This window comes from Narcine bancroftii, chromosome 1, assembly GCF_036971445.1.
Source record: "Narcine bancroftii isolate sNarBan1 chromosome 1, sNarBan1.hap1, whole genome shotgun sequence".
Taxonomy (NCBI): domain Eukaryota; kingdom Metazoa; phylum Chordata; class Chondrichthyes; order Torpediniformes; family Narcinidae; genus Narcine; species Narcine bancroftii.
In genome coordinates this window covers 30,453,121-30,475,893 of record NC_091469.1, presented here as the reverse complement: position 1 = coordinate 30,475,893, position 22,773 = coordinate 30,453,121, and the positions used below count along the sequence as shown (strand labels likewise).

The 22,773-nt window shown below is 39.9% G+C and overlaps 1 protein-coding gene and 1 long non-coding RNA gene across 8 annotated transcripts in view; one reads left to right on the top strand and one right to left on the bottom strand.

Moving 5' to 3' along the window:
• Nucleotides 1–623: 623 nt before the first annotated feature.
• The window catches only part of plppr1 (phospholipid phosphatase related 1), a 100,108-nt gene continuing 77,958 nt past the window's right edge, over nt 624–22,773 (bottom strand). For 4 of the 7 annotated variants that reach the window (XM_069923505.1, XM_069923457.1, XM_069923478.1 and 1 more), the window contains 4 exons: nt 20,480–20,656; nt 14,851–14,982; nt 6,476–6,563; nt 624–940 (listed from right to left, as the gene is read on the bottom strand). In XM_069923505.1, coding sequence (XP_069779606.1) covers nt 852–940; nt 6,476–6,563; nt 14,851–14,982; nt 20,480–20,656 — 486 coding nt within the window. In that variant the 3' untranslated portion in view covers nt 624–851. Of the gene's footprint in view, nt 941–6,475; nt 6,568–14,850; nt 14,983–20,479; nt 20,657–22,773 lie in introns of all 7 variants that reach the window. The other 3 variants (XM_069923486.1, XM_069923499.1, XM_069923491.1) reach the window with 3 other exon arrangements.
• On the top strand, nt 19,866–20,402 carry LOC138764695 (uncharacterized). Its single transcript, XR_011358286.1, has 2 exons — nt 19,866–19,938; nt 20,027–20,402. It is a non-coding gene; the product is annotated as an uncharacterized lncRNA (long non-coding RNA).

Genomic DNA, 22,773 nt, shown 5'->3' with positions numbered 1-22,773 from the left:
CTGTTTGTAGCGGTTTTCCCCACAGCAGATGTAGAATCATAGCTTGGAAACAGGCCTTTCAGCCCATTGAGTCCATACTGACCATCATTCATTAACACAAATTCTACAAAGCCCATTATTTTGCATTCTCCCCACATTTCCATCAATTTGCTTCAGATTCTACAGACTAGGAGTGACTTACAGTGCCAATTAATCAAGCAATCCACATGTCTTTAGGATCTGGAAGCTGGAGCATCTAGAGGAAACCTATGCAGTCTCAGGGAGAGTTTAACTTGAATCTGGGTTACTCACACTCAAGACAATAGATCTGCAAATTGCACCATTGTAACACCATTAAGGTTCTCTGCAAAGCTTCTTTGACAACATCTCCTGAATCTGTCCTCTTGACGGCATCATGGGAGTTTTGAAGGGGCAGGGGAACACCATCATTTCCAATCTCCTCTCCAAATAACATGCAAACTTAACTTGGAATTGATTGCACGCAGAGTAAAAATCATGAAAATCCCTTTGAACAGTGGAGTGGGAGTTACAATCGGGTGAAGTCCTATAGAATTATCAAGCTGGAAATGGATTCAAAGACTTTTTGTGTTAACAAAACACACCAAACACTTCACAAGATAAAGTACATATAAACCAGACTACTTTATTGTACAAAGACCACATAACACAACTTGAATGTACATAAGAAATTAGAAATGTTTACATCAAATGCTTTAATTCTGAAAGAGAAAGGTACTGAAACAGGCTATAAGATCAAGGTATGCTACAACACTTTGTCATACAAAATGTACAAAACAACCCATTCTAACTAAACATGTTCTTGAGTTGCACTTTCCACAATTGAACAGGCATTATAAAAAAAGTACCAATTTGTGTGTTTTTGTAAGGGAGGAGGAAGGACTTCTCTTCAGGTTACTTCTGTTATTGACGCAGAGTGGTTCTGCAAGAGGACAGAAAGAAAAGGGATTCATGAGCATTTCAGCTGATGAAGCAATGAAATTTAATTTAGGTCAAACAATATATGCACACTGCAAACACTTTTCTCTCATATGGTTTTCAGTTAAAAGGAAAATTGTCCTTCAGACAGTGTCCTTCACATGTTCAAAGGACTTTACAGCCCAGGAAGTATGCTTTGAAATGAAGCAATGAAACTGGTCGGAAATCATTTTGTGCACTACAAGCTCCCTCAACAGGCAACATGATAAAAGGCAGATTATCTTTTTTTTAGTGATTATAATTGTGAGATAAATACAATGGGAAAAATACACATGCTATTCATCAGAAGAGTGAAGGGGATCTTTTCCTTGCATCTGAAAGTAGGAAAGGCCTTAATTAGCTGCTGTGTATTAATCATCACACTTCCAAAAGTGCAACAAAGGCATCGTAAGGTTTGACTCAAACCTTTGGTGTGGTACTTGAACAAAGACCTTCTGAGTCAAGAGGCGAGATTGCTATCGGTGAAGCTGAGAACATAGATTAAAAAAAGTTCTATTATTTTACAACATTAATCCAATAGAATTGCTGGGCAAACCACTTCATCGCAGCGCAACATACTGAGTATGCAATCTTGACTACTGGCATAATATTTGCAGTGTGCATGTATTGAAGAATAACACTTGTACTGGACAGATGAACATTGCAACAAATATCCTGTGAAAGGGGAGAGAGTTGTTGGTGTAAAAGGGTTATCTACACAAACAAAAAACAGCATGACAGACATTTCATGTGTTAGAAAGACGGAATCAAGGCCCACATTTTCCAAAGGAATTTCCAAACAAGGTTGTTACATTTACTCACAGCGAAAACAAAATGTCTCAAGGACGATTACACAATATCCTCAGTACTGCTTCAGCTGTATAAATTGTGAGGAAGAAAATCCATTTCTGATCATAATGGCAAAGGTGTGAGTAGCAGCCACAGGTTGCATTCTACTCTGGCTGCAGTGGAATCAATGGTAGAGGACGTGGATACAGCTAGCAGCTTTCCCAGCTCACACAGTCACCACTAGTGGCAAATGGTAAAATTCTCCCCCAAGAAATGTACAAGCTGAGCCATTGAACAATATGGAAAATACAATAAGTTTGCCTGGACCTTACAGACATGAACAGATTGCAATGAAATGTGGAGTTTCCAGCCAATGGTAAACCACAGGGGTTATTCACAGATAGATGTTTTCAGCAACAAATTCAGAAGACTTTTTTTTAATACCAAAAATTAGCCAATTCGTGTGTCTGAATGATAATGCCGGAAATCTTACAGGAGACCATTCAGCCCATCATGTATTTTCTGGTGGTTACAGAACTAACAGCATTTCAGAAAGGTGGAAGATGTAGGAGCCTTGCAGCTTTGACTACAGCCATAACAATCCATTGGATATCAGGAGAAGGAAGGAGAGCAGTCAAAGAATTTTGACAGGACCAATTGTGAATGCCTGCTACTGTACAGTCAGGATTGGCTTCGATAGAAACTGGCATTAGTCATTCTGCGCTGTTCCCTCAGCTGTCAATCAAAAAATGAAGAAAAACAGGAAGATAACCATGGCATAAAGCAAAGATCAGAAGGATCCCAGTGGCTGAGATTGGGATTGAGCAATAGCACACAAGTTAGTCAGTAGCTGATTTTACACAGTATGATAATTTATTTTCCCATGGACCCTTAGTGAAGGGTTTCAAGACCTGTTTCAGACTTCTTGACTTCACAAGGCTTTAGGATAGGGTCAAACTGAAAATACGGTCAAGGTTGTCAGTGATGCCCAACCAAGTCTGCTATTAATCTGTATGGCACATTCATGGGCACCCTACCTTTATTGCTCCAGGGTGGCTAAGGCCTCTGAACTTGAAGTTCATTCCAGTGGTGCTGGACATTGGAAAGGGTGGGTGTGGGGAAAGGAGTGCTGGGGATGGTGATCCTTGCATTGTTCCTTGTAATACTTATTCTGCCCAATATGCAAACCAAACAAGGAACAGGAATTGAGTGGGCCATAAAAAAAGGAGGGCACGCCATTGGGACCCAAGATATATTTATTTAACTGGTGTAAATTGATTGGTTTCTCAAACTATTAATGCAGCAGGTGCTACCATGAAGGGTGTAGATATTTCTGTTTTGGGGCAGTGCGAGCCACTTGTAATTAGGATAGAAAAAAGAACTGCAATCAGCATGGCCCAAGAATGGGCAAACTGCCAAAGGAGGATTTTCAACTGGTAGCACTTCCTGCCACATGCTCCCAGGGACAGACAGAACATAATGGAGGCCAGGGTGAAATGTCATCAGGCCCCAGGCAAGATGGCATTTGCATGCACACTCACGCGCCCCCCTCGTTTTCACTGGGAGATGAAAGCACCCCTGCGAATCACCTCTGCGATCTAATCACCTGAAACAGAAAGAAAGCCCTGCCTCAAATAGAGGAAAGCAAGATTAAAAAGATAGCGAACACAATGATGTGACTTACCTGTCTTAACCCATGCTTTGATATAAATGTTGGTGTATATTTATGCTAATCAAGGTATCTTTTAGGGACCCAGTGTGTTCAAACACGGTGGAAAAGTTTAGCATGTCTCAACACATTGAAGGTCCCTTCCTCTATGCACCAATGTTAAGCTCTAGTTCAGGGAGAGCGGGGTTGGTGGGGTGGGGGGGGGGGGGGGGGGGGACACACACCACTCCTGCTAAAGTTTGCAAAGAGCCTTGTACGAGAGTCTTGTGCTAACTGGGTCTATATTGAAATGACCCAAGATCATCATGCATAGGTCTTAGAAAGAGAGTGTATTCACCCTTTACTTTTGGATGTAGTTAAATTGTGGACTAAAGTGAAACACAGAATGTTTGCCAAGTTAATCATACTGGACCTGCACTTTTCTGTGTAGGTTAAAGCTGCTTTTTTTTTTCCAATTCCAAACGAATTTAGCAATTAAATCTTCACCAATCAATAAATAAAGTTTAAAAATTTTAGAAGTAAAGCACAGAAACAGGCCATTCAACTCCTATTGGTTAACACTGGTGCTGACACTCCACATTAGTCTCCTACTGCTTCAATGTATCTTCCACTATCAATGTGTCATGTGCTTTGGGCTTCAGGTTCCCCCATGTGAGCTCGGTTTTAGTGCTGTTTAAATGGACAGCACACAGCTGCCCCACTGTGTCTTGAGCAAGAGTGTGTGGGATGGAAGCAGGATTATTCTTGCACGGCTTATTTTTTAAAAACACTTGGAGAGGGCCTTTTCCACAACTGTCCAGTTATAAACAGTCTGGATGACCCCTAATTCACCAACATTGTGATAAATTGAAGAAAGGCATCACATCCACACCTCTAAATGTCAGTTCCATTAGCCTCAGCATCTTATTGGAGAGAGAGAGAGAGAGAGACTGTACAGTTTACAATTACCAGTAATTAGAAATTCTACTTGGCCTGCACAATAAAGGATTGTATCTGATGCCATGCATATACTGGAACAATGCATTTGAACTTTGTGAAGTGTGGTGAAATATTTCCTGGCTTTCCTCTGAATGGCTTGGCTCCCATTTTAATTTTATTCCTTCTTCCCTATATTCTGCTACCTGGAGGAATAGTTCATCTCTGACCACCTTCCAGTTCCTTTAACCATTTTAAGCATTGTAAATGCAAATGTATCACACTTTCAATCTGTGAGAATGACTTTATAATTCAATAAAGTAGCTCCCGTCTCTACCACGGCTCTTTCTGGACATTCCAAAGTACTTGCAGCCAATTAAGTACTTTATTAGTGGAAGTAATCTTCCTTGCCACAAATGTAGCATGAAATAATAACACAGGAAGCTCCCAGAAAGGGCAACAAATTTAGCTTGTCAGTAAACTGGAGACACACAGGAGACTGCAGATGCTAGAGTCTAAAGTCAAATACAATCTACTTGAGGAACTCAGCTAGGCCAAGCAGCAGCAGTGAGAGAAAAAAATGGTGGACATTTTGGGCTAAAACCCTTCATCGAATTGGATTAAATGTCGTCGAGAAGTCAGTGTGAAGAGGACAGGTGGGAGGGGAGAGGTTTGGGACGGGGACCCCAAGTGGGATTGTTAGACCAGGTAAGAGGCGAGACGTGTCAGACAGTAGATGGCAGAAGCCAGCCAAAGGGGGAGAGAGAGGTAAGAGAGAGTGGAGGAAAAAGAGTGGAGTTGGTGATTAGAAGACAAAGGCTGCTGGACTCTTGTAAGAAGGTGGACTGGTGGTATACAGGGAGCCCAGTTTGAACATGGTGAGTAAATGTGATGGGGGGGGGCGGGGGGGAATGGAAGAATCTAGTAGCAATATGGAGGTGGTGGGAAATAGAGCTAAAGAGGAATGGGGTGAGAATGGATGGTGTCTGTGGAATTGGTTGGAAAGCAAACAAATCAAGAGGGAAGGGAAGAGCAGAAGGAATACAGATAAAGAGAGAGAGGGAACACATTAGCTGAAATTGCCACTATCTGGTTCACCATCTCATATGAGGGCCCTTCCTACCATATCCTCCTTGCATTGACTTCTCAACTATATTTAATCAGTCTCCATAAAGGGTTTCAGTTCAAAAGATCCATAATCATTTTCTCCAACTCACTGGCTTCTCCCACACAGCCAATGTTTTTGAATATTTTAATATGAGATTTCACATCCAAAGTACAGAGTACCTATGGATAGATGTTAAAATTCTCAAAGATACACTACACTTAAAATCACCAATGACTGAAGAGGGCGCACAAAATCAGTGAACCGGTGCGGACTTGAAAGGCCAACATGGCCTGTTTCCACTCCGTAAATGGTTATATGGTTATATGGACCCACGGAGTATCTCCCAACAGATTGTGTTTAGCAGGTAGTCATTAGTTGAGCGCCACTGAAGGTTTTATCTCCATCAAAATCACCATAAGTTAACATCACATCCAAAACAACCCATCAAATACTCCCTCATAATCGCACTGGATTGCTAGCTTATCTATTGAAGTTCAAGTCTCAGGTGGTATATTTGATCTAACAGAACAGCCTTCTGACCTGGACAAGGGATTACTTACCATTGAACCATGCCTGACATGGCAAGACTTACCCTTCCTACCTTAAATCATTCTGTTTGATAAAATAAATTGCATCAGAGCCTAAATAAATAGGACAACATTTAACAAAGTGACGCAAGTCAAAAGAAGAAAAATGCAGAGTCTGGAGTGCCCATCATCAAGATCAGTTCTATGACTGTGCCCACTTGGGTGGTAGCAATTAAACTATGACTAGGCCTGGCCAATGGTTCAGGGTGAAGGTTCATAAAGAAAACCAAGCAACATGACTGTAAACACAAAGGTCTAGCTAGAAGATGCAAACACAGATTACACATTGCCAAATTTACATGGGACACAAGAAGACCATCAGCCCAGAAGCAGCAGAGCCAGACACTCCGAACATAACCTCATACAACACCAGACTTCTAAACCCTTGAGCTCGAACTGAGCTACATCCTTGGGTGATTATTAAGTGTATACCTCCTGTTGACTTGGGTATCTGGCTGGTCCTGGAAAATGACCCTGGGACGAAACACCCCCTCTCGGGGGGGCTGCCGATGTCTCCCACCTTGCTGTCATGCCGGCATAAAGGGAAGAAGAGCCATGTTGTAAGATCAGTGTTACAAAAGAAAAATACCGTAAAACAGTGATTTATTCACACTTCCTTCAATTTAGTTCCCTCTGTTCGCCGCTCACAGTGCAGTCTCCTCTACTTCCAGAAACCAAGTACCGATTCACTGACTGCTTTGTGGAATAACGCCGCTGAATCCACAAGTGTGATTCAAGATCCAATCATTGGTGACTTGTCACCTCCATTCTGACCTCTTGGCTTTGGTCTCTTACTCTACTCACGCAAAGCTCATATTAAACCACGAGACATATTGCAACCTTCTACACTCCATCCTGAGTTCAGAAGTTTCAAATAATGATTCTGCATTTCCATTTCCACTTCTTCCTGACCCATCTTTTAATTCTTCACTGATCCCACTATCATTACCTTTGCTTTCACCCACCTTTTAACCTCTGCTGCCTTCCTCCATCTCAATCTATCCTTTTTATTCTTTTCTCCCCCTCCCCCAATGTTCCTGACATCTTAAACCCCTACTTCTTCCAGTCTAACAAAAATGAACAGATCTTAATTTGCTTTACTCTCCATAGATGATGGTTGACCTGATCAGTCTTTCGAGCAACATTTTTGTTTATTAGATAAATAACTTCAAAAAAAATTCATTCATAGGATCCTGCATCATTGACAAAATCAATATCTGTCGCTCATCCTTGAGTGCATTCCAATTATTAAATAAACCCTAACAAACAGCCTCAGCCTCAGAGTTGGAGATGAGACTGATAAGTAGTCAATTCCGAAGAAAAGTCAATTCAGCCTGAAAATAGTCTATTCAGAGTGCAATAAGCCAAAATTACAGCAAGTTCTCCCATTAAAAGTGGGATTATTTTTTTCAGACAAATGCAAGAGGGAGATTGTATGCATATGAATCGTCTGCACGTGATCCATTCTAACCACTGACAGATCAGCACAATTGGTGCAACCAGTACAGCTGCCGCCTCATGGCTTACAGGCTTAACCCTGATTTCTACTGCTTTCTATGTGGGATTACCCAGGTACTCTGGTTTTCTCCCATGTCCCGAAGACGTGGAAACTGGTAGGTAAATTATTTCTTGGAAATTATCCATAGTGTGTTGGTAAGATTAATTTCTGGATTTCACTAGAGAAATGGATCCCATATTAAAGTTATCAACAGACCAAAATGGTGACATCATAATTGCCATGCCCTTGAGAATATGCTCCAAACATAATGAGTCTGAAAATGCTTATTTTAACACTTGGTTAGGAGCATGCACATTCACTAAAGGTTAGTAAAGTCCAAAGAGAGGGAAATCAAGCAGTTATTCACTCTGGTGCCAATTTTGCCGAATTTTACCAGTAGTTCTGCATAGGAGGATATACGACTATGAGGAAGAATAACAAGTTACAGGTTTCAAAATTACTAGTGTTTGTTGTCACATTATAAACAACAGAAGTATTTAAAATGGTTTTTTTTAGTTAATAGTTTATATCATTATAGTCAATTTAATTTTAATAGTTTTTAATGGCTTCTGAATATGCAGGGCATTGAAAGGAATTAACAGTTTAGATAGTAGCACTGTTGCCAAAGATTTCTAGTAGCTTTATAGGAGGGGCTCCTTCTACTCCATCCACGTGTCCCAATGTGCAGGTACCAGCAGGGCCTCAGAAACTGGCCGAAGAAAGCCTTTCTCCAGCAAGCTTTTTGCTCTGTGGCTCCATTTTTGTTACACTTTGGCCTCTTCCCATCAATCTCCATTTAAACCTATTTGCATGGCCCTTTACTCTCATTAGATATTATGCTCTACTTAAATACATCTCAGAATTCAGCCAATCCTTGGAGCAAAGTTTCCATTCTCACATTTCTCTAGGTGAAGAAAGTCCTTCATGATTCTTTGTATATTTTTTCAGCTTTAATGAAAATGCATATTTTAGCACAAATGGAAAGGCATTCCCCATGTTGGGCAGAGAAGTGGCAGATGGAGTTCAATCCAGATAAGTGTGAAGTGATGCCCATTGGAAGGTTGAACTTGAGGCAGTCTACAAGGTTAAATGGCAGGATTCTTAACAGTGTGGAGGTACAGAATGAACTTGGTGTCCAGCTCCAGAGATCCCTCAAGTTTGCCTTACAAGTTGATAAGGTGGTTAAAATAAAGACAGATGGCATGTTGGCCTTCGTTAGTTGAGGGATTGAGTTCAAAAGCCCTGAGGTAATGTTGCAGCTCTATAAAACTCTGGTTAGACCACACTTGGATTATTGCATTCAGTTCTGGTCACCTCATTACATGAATGATATAGAAGCTTTGGAAAGGATGAAAAGGAGCTTTAACAGGATGTTGCCTGGATTGGAAAATCTTATGAAGCGAGGTTAGCAGAACAACAAAGGATGAGATGTGAGATTATGAGGGGCTACAATAGAATGGACAGGCCTTTTTTCCCAGGGCAACAGTAGCCAATACTAAAGGATATCTGTTAAAGGAAAGTGAAGTTGAAACAATAGATACTCAAGGGAAATTTTCGACCAAAACATATTTGTTCCAAAATAAACTTTTTTCCCTTTACTGTTAATAATCAGCTTCTGAAGTTATAGGAACAAAGAGGAATTAAACTGGTAGAAGATTGTTATGAGGCGAGTTATTTTATTTCTTTTCAAAGAAGGAAAGAGAAATATGAAATATCTTCGAGTATTCTTTCTACTTATTATCAAGTTAAAGTTCTATTGTTAGATAATTTTGATGAAATTTGAGGCTTCCTAGAAGATCTAAATTTGAGAGTTTGCTTACCAATGGTGGTAATAAAGGTTTTATATCGGATATATATACCTTATTGTAGACTAAAATGCCTAAACTAGATGTCGATAAAACTATAGTGAAATGGGGAAAAGATTTGGAAATATCTGTTTCTCCAGACGATTGGATGTCGATATGTGAGGACAGCATGACTCAAATAGTAAACGTAAGATATAGATTAGTTCATTATAATTTTATTCACCAATTATACTTGACTCCAGAGAAATTAAAGAAATTTAAATATGTTACTTCAGATTCCTGTTTTAGATGTCATAAGTGTAACAATATTCATATTTGGGGAGAATTTATAAGATTTAGAGTAGGTCACATACGTTCACACATTTTAAAACAGATCTTATTTGAAAGACAGAAGAATGCACATTGCAGGATCTCTGGAGAATGTAAGCACCTTTCAAAAGTAGGTGTTAATTGAACTGACGTCATAAAATGCTTGACCATTGTGTTGCTGGAGTAGCCTTTCTGCAAAGTGCTCATAGAAAGTTCACTCCTGGATTTTGCTTATCTAACAACAGATGGGAGCAGAAGAAAGAACTCCTGTTGTTTGCTGGAGAAGATGGGGGTTTTGCAAGACATAAGTCATATGCTCTCTTTGGAGTTTCAGTTAGAAAAGAGAGACAGTTGAGTTAACAGCTCAGTCAGTCAGTCAGTGTGTGGGATACTGACAAGTAACTGAAAAGTGCAATCCAAGGAAAACTGTTTGAAACTGATGAAAGCAAGTTCCAGAGCAGTAGATGGCTGGAAGTGCTATCTGTTTGATGTTTCTCTTGAAATAGAAGAAGGAATGGAACTCTGTGGTAGCTTGAAGAAAGAGGTTACCATCTAGAAGACCCTGATAGGGCAAGTTTCATCAGCGAGACCCTGAGGTGACTAGTGGTAGTACCTTAGTTGTGGAAATCCTGGAGCAACAAATAGCTCTCTCTGCAAACCCTACAAGAAACTTCCTGAGCGGTAAACATTTACCTTTCAAGCACCAAGCATGGTGAACTTTATACATGTTAAATTATGTGCACAGTATGGTGATTGCCTGCCACCAGAGAACTTGGAAGAAGGAGAAGTGAGATTGAACTGTGACCAAAGAAATTTTCTTGAATTTACACACATTACATACACGTGCACTTAGAATTAGAAGGGGGTAATTTGTATTAGTATAGAGTACTACCAAGTATAGAGTAAAACCAACAAGGTCGGGTCAGATACAGCAATGAGCTCTCTGAACCCTTCTCCATTAACAATGGCGTGAAGCAAGGCTGTGTTCTGGCACCAACCCTCTTTTCAATCTTCTTCAGCATGATGCTGAACCAAGCCATGAAAGACCCCAACAATGAAGACGCTGTTTACATCCGGTACCGCACGGATGGCAGTCTCTTCAATCTGAGGCGCCTGCAAGCTCACACCAAGACACAAGAGAAACTTGTCCGTGAACTACTCTTTGCAGACGATGCCGCTTTAGTTGCCCATTCAGAGCCAGCTCTTCAGCGCTTGACGTCCTGCTTTGCGGAAACTGCCAAAATGTTTGGCCTGGAAGTCAGCCTGAAGAAAACTGAGGTCCTCCATCAGCCAGCTCCCCACCATGATTACCAGCCCCCCCACATCTCCATCGGGCACACAAAACTCAAAACGGTCAACCAGTTTACCTATCTCGGCTGCACCATTTCATCAGATGCAAGGATCGACAATGAGATAGACAACAGACTCGCCAAGGCAAATAGCGCCTTTGGAAGACTACACAAAAGAGTCTGGAAAAACAACCAACTGAAAAACCTCACAAAGATAAGCGTATACAGAGCCGTTGTCATACCCACACTCCTGTTCGGCTCCGAATCATGGGTCCTCTACCGGCACCACCTACGGCTCCTAGAACGCTTCCACCAGCATTGTCTCCGCCCCATCCTCAACATCCATTGGAGCGCTTACATCCCTAACGTCGAAGTACTCGAGATGGCAGAGGTCGACAGCATCGAGTCCACGCTGCTGAAGATCCAGCTGCGCTGGATGGGTCACGTCTCCAGAATGGAGGACCATCGCCTTCCCAAGATCGTGTTATATGGCGAGCTCTCCACTGGCCACCGTGACAGAGGTGCACCAAAGAAAAGGTACAAGGACTGCCTAAAGAAATCTCTTGGTGCCTGCCACATTGACCACCGCCAGTGGGCTGATATCGCCTCAAACCGTGCATCTTGGCGCCTCACAGTTTGGCGGGCAGCAACCTCCTTTGAAGAAGACCGCAGAGCCCACCTCACTGACAAAAGGCAAAGGAGGAAAAACCCAACACCCATCCCCAACCAACCAATTTTCCCCTGCAACCGCTGCAATCGTGTCTGCCTGTCCCGCATCGGACTTGTCAGCCACAAACGAGTCTGCAGCTGACGTGGACTTTTTACCCCCTCCATAAATCTTCGTCCGCGAAGCCAAGCCAAAGAAAGAAAAAAGAGTATAGTATAAGAATAGAGTTAAGTTGAAGTTTGATTCTATTTTCATGTTTGAATTTGATTAAAAATAACTTTTGTTTTGAAAGTCACTTGTCTTGGTGAATGTCTGTTGCTGCTGGGTTTTGGGGTCTTTTGGGCTCATAACATAAGGAAGTGGGTACTTTTTCACATTCGGTTTGGTTATGTGAGATGGTTAAGCCCTTTTGGAATAAAATCAAGGAATTTTTGGAGGTTATATTTAAATTCCACTTGATCCTATGATATTTTTATTGGGTCATATTAAAGCAAATTGTTTTTATAAGGCTAGCTTTAGCAGTAGCTAGGAAATGTTTGGCTGTTACAAGGAAAAATGAGACTAAATTGAATATTCAACGATGGCAATGTGGAGATGAGATCATGTATTCCTTCAGAGAAAACAACATATAATCTATGAAATAGTTATCCTTTCTTTATTAAAACTTGGAGCCCATACATGGAATGGATGTGATTAAATTGTTAATACTTTATTTCCCTACATTGGTGGTGTGGTCCCAATCCATGACACACAATTGAATGTAATGTTTCAGCAGATCTCCTCCTTTCTCTTTTCTTTCTTTTTACTTTCTGGGGGAGTTTAGAGGGGGGTTGGGAGCCGTGGAAGGGATAGGGATTGGGGGTGGTGGTTTCGTGGGATAAAATATGTACTGGATTGTATTTTGAATGCATGACTTATTATTGTTTATAAATAAAATTTTCAAAAAAAAAAGGAAAGTGGAGGAGAGTTTAGGGGAGATGTCCGAACTAAGTATTTTATACAGAGTGGTGAGTATCTGAAATGCATTGTTGGGGGTGGTGGTGGAGATGGGTACAATAGGGTCATTCAAAAGATTTTTAGATAGGCTTTTGGATATAAAAAAAAAGAGGGATTTTTTTTGTGAGGTAGGGAAGGACTAGATTATGGTGGAGTGGGTTTATATAAGTTGGTACAAAATCGTGGACCAACGGGCCAATGTTCTGTGGTGCAATGTTCTAAGTTCTATGTTCTATTTATCATAACTTTCATAATTTTAAAATTAACTTGCTCTACATGTGGAATTGTTTCATTTTGGATAGAACCTTTGCATCACTGTCTTCTTCATTTCTCAATTAATGATCAACATTGAATACAGTACTCAATGTTGGACACAGTCCAAAGTTCAATGCTAGTTTACATACCTTTCAAGTTTATAATTTTGTTCCTTCAGAAATGAAGCTTAGCTTTATTTTCCCAAGCCCTTATTAACCTGTGTTCAGCATTTTGAGTTTTCATGAATTTGTATTGGCAGATCTATTTGCTTTCTAATGGTTGCATGAGATTGTATTGTGTATATAATCATAAACAAAACAACACCCACAATACTATACGTACGGAAAGTCTGGAGTTTCATTTTAAGGGAACATTTTGAAAGACCACCAGAATCTGACCCAAAACAGCACCAAGGATTAAGTTCACTGTAACCATTGTAAATTCAAAATGCCTTTTAAAGGAATTTCATTCAAAGATTATTTTTGAGTTTTGTAACCTTGCAAATTTAGCCTTTAAATTTTTTATTTGGAAGCATTTTGAAACACAAAAGATAATACAGCACAGTCTGTGTCCATTGTGAGTTGTTTAGAAAGTACAATAATTTTTCCTTAAGGATTTGTTGGATTCATTTCAAAAATTACTGGTTAATTTGCTTCTTTCACCCTTTTGGCAACATATTTCAGGTCATAACAATTTTCTGCAATAATAAATTCTCCTCATCCTTTCTTTTTCCAGTCAGTGGCACTAGCTATTGATTTTTATCAATATATTTATTGATAATTTCTTCAGAGTTCTGAAAAGAATCACTTAGCCCAATAAAACCTTAGCAGAGTTGAATTAATCAGAAAAGGCATTTTTTTTACATCAAATAGAGAGTCAAAGGGTTTTATTAATAGGGCATAAATATTTTAACTGTTAGAACCTTCAGCTAAATCTTATTAATAGATTAATGAGTAATACCAGGAGAAATAAAAAGAACAATTGGATAAACATTGAAAAAGCATATAAATATACTATAACCAATTAAACCAAGTTTCACTGCCAGACTGGAGACTCTGCATGTTTCAGAGCATAAAAATACATCTTCTGTAATATATGGTAAATGCACAATGTAGTAATATTTGCATATTAAGTGCCCTTCTGAAATTAAGTTCCAATATCTTCAATTGACCTTTGAAGTTAATGGAACAATTTCTAAAGTATGTTTCAACATAGGACATTTACCACATACAAACAGAAGAAAAACTTCTACAGCCATGCCTGTACTGGGTAATCATTTTTTCCACATATACCAAGGGATACAGATATTAAATTACAGGACTAGGAAACCAGTGAGCTCCAATCCCGGAATAAACTCGGAATCGCATCGGTAGTGGTGCACAAAAGCTTCCAGATTGTCATTGAAACCCATTACATTCATCAATATATTAGAAACTTTGCCAACGTTACCCTGTGTGGATCATATGTTATTCTAGATCCAAGACAGTGCAGCTTTTAACAGAAATGGCTTATTAAGCTATTTAATCATACTATGCATGCTGGAACCATTTGATCACACAGAGGGCAGAGGTTCTTCCACTACCTCTTGAAGACAATTAGAAATGGGTATCAAATCTTGCCTTGCCCAAGTCCAGTTAGCCACAGTAAGTTGCAAATTAAAAGTACAAGTCTCACCCAAGATAACTGTCAGCATAGAGAGTGCATAGTTCTAGTTAGTGCAGAAAACACAGGATAGTAGAGCAACAGCTTAAGAAGATGGATACTAATGTTTAGTTGGATTGACTGGGATTTCATTACTTCATTGCACTGACATTTCCAAAAGAGCGAGGACCTGTGCTATCTCCCCAGCCCATCGTTGACTCACATAGATATTAAATCATGATAAGAAGGGATAACATAGGATGAATCAAGTGGCTCACAGGTCATTTTTATTTACTGTGTGAAATTCAAACGTTTAGCAATAGGAGGAGATGATCAGTGGGGCTCACCTGTGCACTCAATGTTTCGAGTGGGCTCTCCACCCGAGGGAACGTCATCAGTGGCACTCCATGTGGATCCTTGGGCTTCTGTTTAATGGATGTGGTCTGTGTCCCTTTAAAGTTGTGAACAACACATATACCCTGGCAATGAAAATGGAGAGTTATGTCAACCATCACGCAAGCCTGCAAATAAGTCCATGCCAACCATTAAGCATCCAATTATATTAATTCTACAAAATTTCTACTTTATTCTCCATACATTCTTATCAACTCTCCCTCAGATTCTACCAATATCCTACACACTAGGAGCAATTTATTCTGGCCAATTAACCTGGATGTCTTTAAGATTTGGTGGGAGAGTGAAGCATTCCCAGGAACCCACACCTCGCACAAGTAGGTAAGAACTAGGTGTGAGGTCCTTTACTTGGTACAGTACACTTCTGGTATGGGCAAACCACTTCTTGTTTTCTCTCACCCAAGGTGCCAAGCTATGTTCCTTCAGTCAGTGTGCATATGCTTCCTATTCTCCTTTCAAAATCCTTTGAGGCTCATAGCCTCTGAAAATAGAGTACTACTCAGCCTAAGCTTATCATATGCTACCCTAAATACCCAGAATCCTGTGCAGTCTTCCCTCAACATGAAATCACTGTTCACGTGACATTAGTTGCCCTTGCATATAGCAATCTTACACATATCTAATCCCTTTACAGGATCATATCTGTTGAATTGTATTATCCAATGTTAAAGGAATTAATCTATTTTGAGTCAAGGGCATTTTTGGAGATATTTTTCCCTTTAAGTTTTTCCCAATTAAGTTTTTCAATTTATACCAAATATCCAAAATATGCTTTATTAATGATACGTCCTTTCCACCAGAAATACATGTAGTATCCCATGTATATATATATATAAGGTTTTCTTCTACTCTCTCTTTGACTTTGTGCAGTTCAATTTCTACCAATGAAGACTTGTCTCTTCTGTGAAAGAAGGAAGTGACAAATTTCATCTAGGCCGCCCAATAATAATATTTAAAATGTGGGTGTTCCATGTGATATTTCCAAGTTAATTTTCCCATGGAGTATCTGGCTAACTTGTATTTCCAAAGAAACTTCCTAACTAACATATTCAAATTTTTAAAACATTTCTAAGGTAATGGTATTAGAAGAGTCTGAGAAAAAGTATTGTATGTGTGGAAATATATTCATTTTAATACAGTTAACTCTTTCGATCAAAGTTATCAGAAGAATTACCCATTTAGTTAAGTCTTCCTCAACTTTCAAATAAGAGGTTTTTTTAGAAATGAATTAGGACCGACCATGATGTTACCAGAGTGCAGTGAAATGAAGATTCTGATTTGAAATGGAAGTTTATATCATTCATGTATTCCTTACTCCAATCGGACACTCATAAGTGGGAGTTATAAAAATCAAAACAAAGATGGGAATCAGACTTGAATATTAGTATTGGTGATAAGAATTGGTTTGATTGCATGACCAATACAATTAATGTACGATATAGATTGGTGCAGTACAATTTTTTTGCATCAGCTATATCTTACCCCACAGAAGTTGCATAAAATAAATTCTAATATATCCGATATATGTTTTAGATGTGGGGAAGAAACAGGAACCTTTTTACCTTCTACCTGGTCATACTCTAAAGTGAAACCATTTTGGGGAAAATTTAAGAATTTTTTTGACCAGATTATTGGGAAACAATTGCCACAAAGTCCAGAATTGTTTCTCCTAGAAAATATTGTGGACATAAAATGTAAAATGAGGCTGTCTAAGTACCAATTAAAATTTCTTAAAATTGCATTGGCGGCAGCCAGGAAGTCTATTGCAGTTATTTGGAAGTCTGATTCCCCTTTGGACATAGCCCGATGGAATGCGGAAATCCATAGCTGTGTTCCCCTGGAGAAAATTACTAACAATTTAAGAAAGAAGTTTAACATGTTTTTGCAGGTATGGCAGCCATATTTTCACAATGCAGGGTTGCATATTTAACATACTTATTCTATTCCTAAGTTTTACGACCTTGTTTTTTCCCTTATTTGAGATCCAGGCAAGAAAATAATTAGATCTCCTGAAAAGGATCCTGAATCACAACAGTTCCTCTTTCTTTCTTTCCTCTTTTTTTGTTTCTATCTCTTTTATTCACTCTCTTTTTTTTCTTTTCTATTTTCTATCTTGGGATATTGCTGGGTGGGTGGGGGGGGGGAGGGGAGAGAGGAGCAATGGGGCTGTTTAGAAATATGGACAACCTATATCACTGATTTTCTTTTCATTTCATTTTGTGCATTTGCAATGTTTAATTCTTGATACTTGTTTGACCACAAAATTAAAATAAAATATTAAAAATACATGAAATTACTAAATGATTTCATTGTGTTAACTTCTATTCTAACGTCTATTTTTATAAATATACTTCATGATCCTGGAGAAATGCTATCACATCTTTACATGCGAGCATGGCATGAACAATAAATAAAGGTGGCTTGACTTGACTTGAAATCGATGGGGAAAGAACACATTTTGTTGCCTTCTCTGACAATTTGAGATTTCCCAAATAAGAAACAATCCGAGGCCAGCTGGTAGAGGGATTTGAGTAAAAGCAAGCAGGAATAATCTCTAAAATAACACAGTCCCAAGTAAATTTCCAGTTGCTAGCCCAATGAAATGTAGCAGTCTTTATTTAAGAGACAAAGGTCAACCCCTTTCTGCCATGTTCTCAGTCCTCCTGTATGATGAGGGCATTTATAAAATGACTGAAAAGAAAATAAGAATTTTACTGCAATATTGTGCCATTCTTTACACAACAGGCTGCTTACATGGCTCACTGGGGAGGATGCATCTTGCACCAGCAATCAGGACAGGGGTTCTAAACTAGCAGTTCTATACTCCTCTTTATACCTGACTTGCATCCCACAAAAATCCCAGACTCAACTCTACCAAACAGCAGTGATATTATATTCTGATATAAAACAGTCAGATACCCATATATGTAACCAAAAGATTTAATAGGGAAAATTAAATATAGATTGAGATCTAGATAGAAAAGGCTTATTACAGAGAGAAGCCTACATAGAAAGGGTTAAGTAGAAAGAGTTACCTATTTAGGGAAGGATTAAATGTCGACAGATTCTTTACGGTGAATAATAATGACAGACTGCTAAATATAAAAAAGGTTATTGACCTACTGATATTTAACTAAAAATGATTAAATGCAGGGAATTATGTGCATAAAGTGGATTAATTGCAGTTAGGGAAGGTTACAGACAGATATCTGGAAAGAAAGTGTTGAATACAGAACGATATCTCTATGGAGTTGGTTCAGTGGAGGTAAATAACTAGTTAGATATGATTAGATACAGACAGAGGCCAATATCAAGATACCTGAATACAAACAGAAAACCATGCAGGGAGTATCCCATACATGCAGATAGGTACCTATACAGAAAGGATTAAATATAGGGAGAAACCTATAGATAAAAGTTAAATATATGACAATCTAAATATAAAGGGTTCATTCAGATAACTATTTAGGAAAGATTAAATACAAACAGCCTCCTGTAGTCAGGGGTGGAATAAGGCAATAGAAAGCTCAATGGGTGAGAGAAAGATCTGAAAAGAGACAGATATTGAAAATGAGGTCATCAGTACCAGGTACCAGTAACTATGCAGAGAGAGAGAAACTGTGATGGACTGTTGAGAGTGAGATATCATGTAAAGGAGACTGTATTCTGTTGTTAAATTCCACTTCGCACTAAGCCCACAATGTTTCAAAGACACACAGTTAAAAGTCAACAGCTCTGCCATCTTTCACTTTCAGACTAACCTTTATTCTCTGATTTAAAATGATGGAGACATTTTATTGAGAGAGAGACAGACAGACAGACAGACAGAGAGTTAATCTTCCACTAAATATGGGGATGACTAACTCCGGTACTTATCCAAATGAAATGAGCATTTGATGTGGTGGAAAAAGATGGATTGCACTGATCCTGAGCATTCTGCCTTGACTAACTGAACCAGCCAGATGACCCCCACATCCTGGCCTTTATCCTGCCTCTCCTCCTAATTCAAGGACTGACGCAAGATTGTGCTAACAGTGAAGCTTTATTAAAAAGGAGATATTGCCAAGGATAACAAAACTTTTCCATTTTCACCATAACACCAATTGTGAAAGGTCAATGCAGAATAGTCCTAGTTGATTGGCGCTTAATTTTCACTGATGCAAGTATCAAAATACACAAAATTTTAGGGACAATCTTTGATTTGACTACTGAGATAGTACTTGCCCCTAGTATGGTAGATGCTGACCGTTCTTATTGCTGTCATGAGAGGGGCAGACATTCTATCATCTGAATACCATGACCTGGTCTGATTTCAATTGTCTGAGAAGTTGGAGAGGAACTTTGCAGAGCACTTGTCCCATTGTTTTTATTTATTTCATTTATGTAGACATATAGCATGGTAACAGGCCATTACAGCCCACGGGCCAATTAACCGACCACCCCAGGATGCATGGAACAGTGGAAGGAAACCAGAACCCCTGGGAAGAACATACAAACTTCTTACAGATAGCACAGGATTCAAACTGGGTCCTGATTGCTGCCGCTGTAACAGCGTTGCACTAACCCTGTTGACCCTTAAGGTTTTCCTCTGCCTTTTTATCCTTATCCAGGATGACTACAGGGGAAGGCCTATGGGGGAGGTGGGGAAAACAAATGTGATGTGGAAAGATGAACCATGATAGTGTGGGTAGGGCTTAATGGGCCAATTAACCTCTTCCTGACCATTAATCCTAATGGTGATCTGAATGTGGGTTTTCATGTGGATTCTAATGCTGTCGATTTTCACATCTGCTGGCAGGGCAAGAACATCAATTCTTACATTGGAGCAGAGTCTCTCTGCCCCCTGTTGTGTCTGTAAAAAAAATATTTACTTGCATTTCTGTGGCACTTGTTGTGACCTCACAATGGTCTAAAGATGTCCAAAAGTGATTTCTGATGCATGGTTACAACTATAGCAATTGCATTGAAGGTACCTCACAGCCCCACAAAGAGCAGAATGATGATGGCCAGACACACCACTTGTGTGAGATTGACTGAGGTCAATATATTGACCAGAATAATGAGGAAAACTGAAATGTTTTGATACTCTGGCCTTTTATATCCATTTAGGAGATGGAGGGAAGAGATCAATGGGGAATTCCTCAATTTACATTCGCATGCAGAAAAGGGGATATCCAACTGTGCATCACCCTTCAGCATGACTTTGGAGCATCAACCTGAATGTTGTACTTTGGAGAGGGAATTGAATCATCAGTCACCTTCTGCAGCACCAGGTTAGCTCATATAACAACTGGTTGGTGTTCAAGAGGATTTGGCATGATACAGCATGAATCTGTGTGTAGTCAGGCTCAGGTCAGTCACTCACTTCCGCAGAAGAACAGGGACTGAAGCAGATATGGAAGTGTAACTCTGGTATGAAATACTTCAGGCCACTAAATATGCCAAATAGTTCTAGTTGATCATAAATTCTTGTACCTTGAAACAAGCATTAACTTTGTCATCATGCAAAGGCATCTTTAATTTGATACATATGATAGCTCTAGTGTTATAAGGTGGACTTACCAAAAACAAAGCTACTGTGCTACCCAGTACAAAGCCCGCAATCACATCAGAGCAATGATTGCGATATTCAGACACCCGGTTCAGTCCTGTTAGGAAAGCAGTGCAGAGAGCACCCAAGCACAAGACAGGTTTGGCTAACCTGCTGCTTTTGGTCTTTATCGTGCTGGTGATGTACATCTGAAACAGAACATGATCACACATTGAGTTTAATGGCATTGGTGCGCCACTAAATGCTTAAAGAAATGTAATGTACATGAAGTACCTGTGGTGCTTCATGATGCCTTCTCATTTCAAACACTTTTTATAGAGCAGAGAGCATTACAGTCTGGTACAGGGCCATCAGCCGACTCTACAACAATCTAATTTCTCTCTACCTCACAGCTGTAAGCCTCTATTTCTTCTTATATCCACATGCCTATCTGAGAGTCTTTTGAATGTTCCTGTCGTACCAGCCTCCACCACCACCCCTAGCAATACATTTCAGGCACCCACTACTCACTGTGTAAAAAAACTTACCTCTGACAATCCCGAAACTTTCCTCCATTCACCTTAAACAGATTACCCTTATCTCAGTCTCTCATAATCTTAAATATTGTATGTCATAAAACCCTAAAAAATCTCTCAAAAATTGGGGAGAGGTGTCAATTTATATGCCAGATATACTTTTGAGACCTTAAAATGAGCTCCATGCCAATTCGGGGTGTAAGTCAACCCTTGAAAAACCGATTTGGCATGTAAGTGAACCCATAAAAATGAGGACATGAGGTTGCTTTAGCAGACAATGTGAAGGAAAATTCGAAGGGTTTCTACAGATATATTATGAGCAAAAGGATAATAAGGGACAAAATTAATCCCCTTGAAGATCAGAATGTAAGGCACCAAAAGAGATGGGGGGAGATCTTAAATGGAATCAGTATTCTCACAGGAAACTGACACAGTGACAAGGGAAGTAAGGAGAACAAGCAGTGAGATCATGGAAAGTTATACAGATTAAAGAGGGGTCTTAACCAAGCAAGGATGGATAAATCCCAAGAGTGTGACAAGATATATCCTCAGACCTTGAGGGAGGCTAACACAGAAATTGCAGGGGCTCTGGCAGAATTATTTAAAGTGTCCTTAGGCACAGGTGTGGTGTCAGTAGATTGGAGGGTAACTCACGTTGATCTGTTAATTAAAAAAGGCTCTAAAAGTAACCATGAAAATTATAGGCCAGTTAGCCTGATGTCAGTGGTAGGTAAATAGTAGAAAAAGTGTTCTAAGGGATCAGATATACAATTATTTGGATACCCAGTGACTGATTAGGGATAGTCAACATGGTTTTGTGCTTGTTAAGTGTTTAACCAATCTTATAGGGGTTTTTCAAGGAGGTTACTAGGAAAGTTGATGAAGGAAAGGCTGTGGATATTATGGGAGGTTACTCAGGAAGGTTCAGACACTAAGTATTCATGGTGAAGTAGTAAATTGGATTCAACAATGGCTGGATGGGAGAAGCCAGAAAGTGGTGATGGATGATTGCTTCTCAGATTGGATGCCTGTGACTAGTGGTGTGCCTCAGGGATCAGTTCTGGGAGCATTGTTCTTTATCATCCATATCAATGATCTGGATCAGTGGTTTCAACCTTTTTCTTTCTACTCACATCTTCTTCTTTGGCTTGGCTTCGCGGACGAAGATTTATGGAGGGGGTAAAAGTCCACGTCAGCTGCAGGCTCGTTTGTGGCTGACAAGTCCGATGCAGGACAGGCAGACACGGTTGCAGCGGCTGCAGGGGAAAATTGGTTGGTTGGGGTTGGGTGTTGGGTTTTTCCTCCTTTGCCTTTTGTCAGTGAGGTGGGCTCTGCGGTCTTCTTCAAAGGAGGTTGCTGCCCGCCAAACTGTGAGGCGCCAAGATGCACGGTTTGAGGCATTATCAGCCCACTGGCGGTGGTCAATGTGGCAGGCACCAAGAGATTTCTTTAGGCAGTCCTTGTACCTTTTCTTTGGTGCACCTCTGTCACGGTGGCCAGTGGAGAGCTCGCCATATAACACGATCTTGGGAAGGCGATGGTCCTCCATTCTGGAGACGTGACCCATCCAGCGCAGCTGGATCTTCAGCAGCGTGGACTCGATGCTGACGACCTCTGCCATCTCGAGTACTTCGACGTTAGGGATGAAAGCGCTCCAATGGATGTTGAGGATGGAGCGGAGACTCACATACCACTTAAGTATTCCCTATGCCATAGGTGCTCTGTGATTAGTAAGGCACTGCTTGAGGTGGTATGTGGGTGGGAAGAAAAACTTTGAAAACCACTGTTTT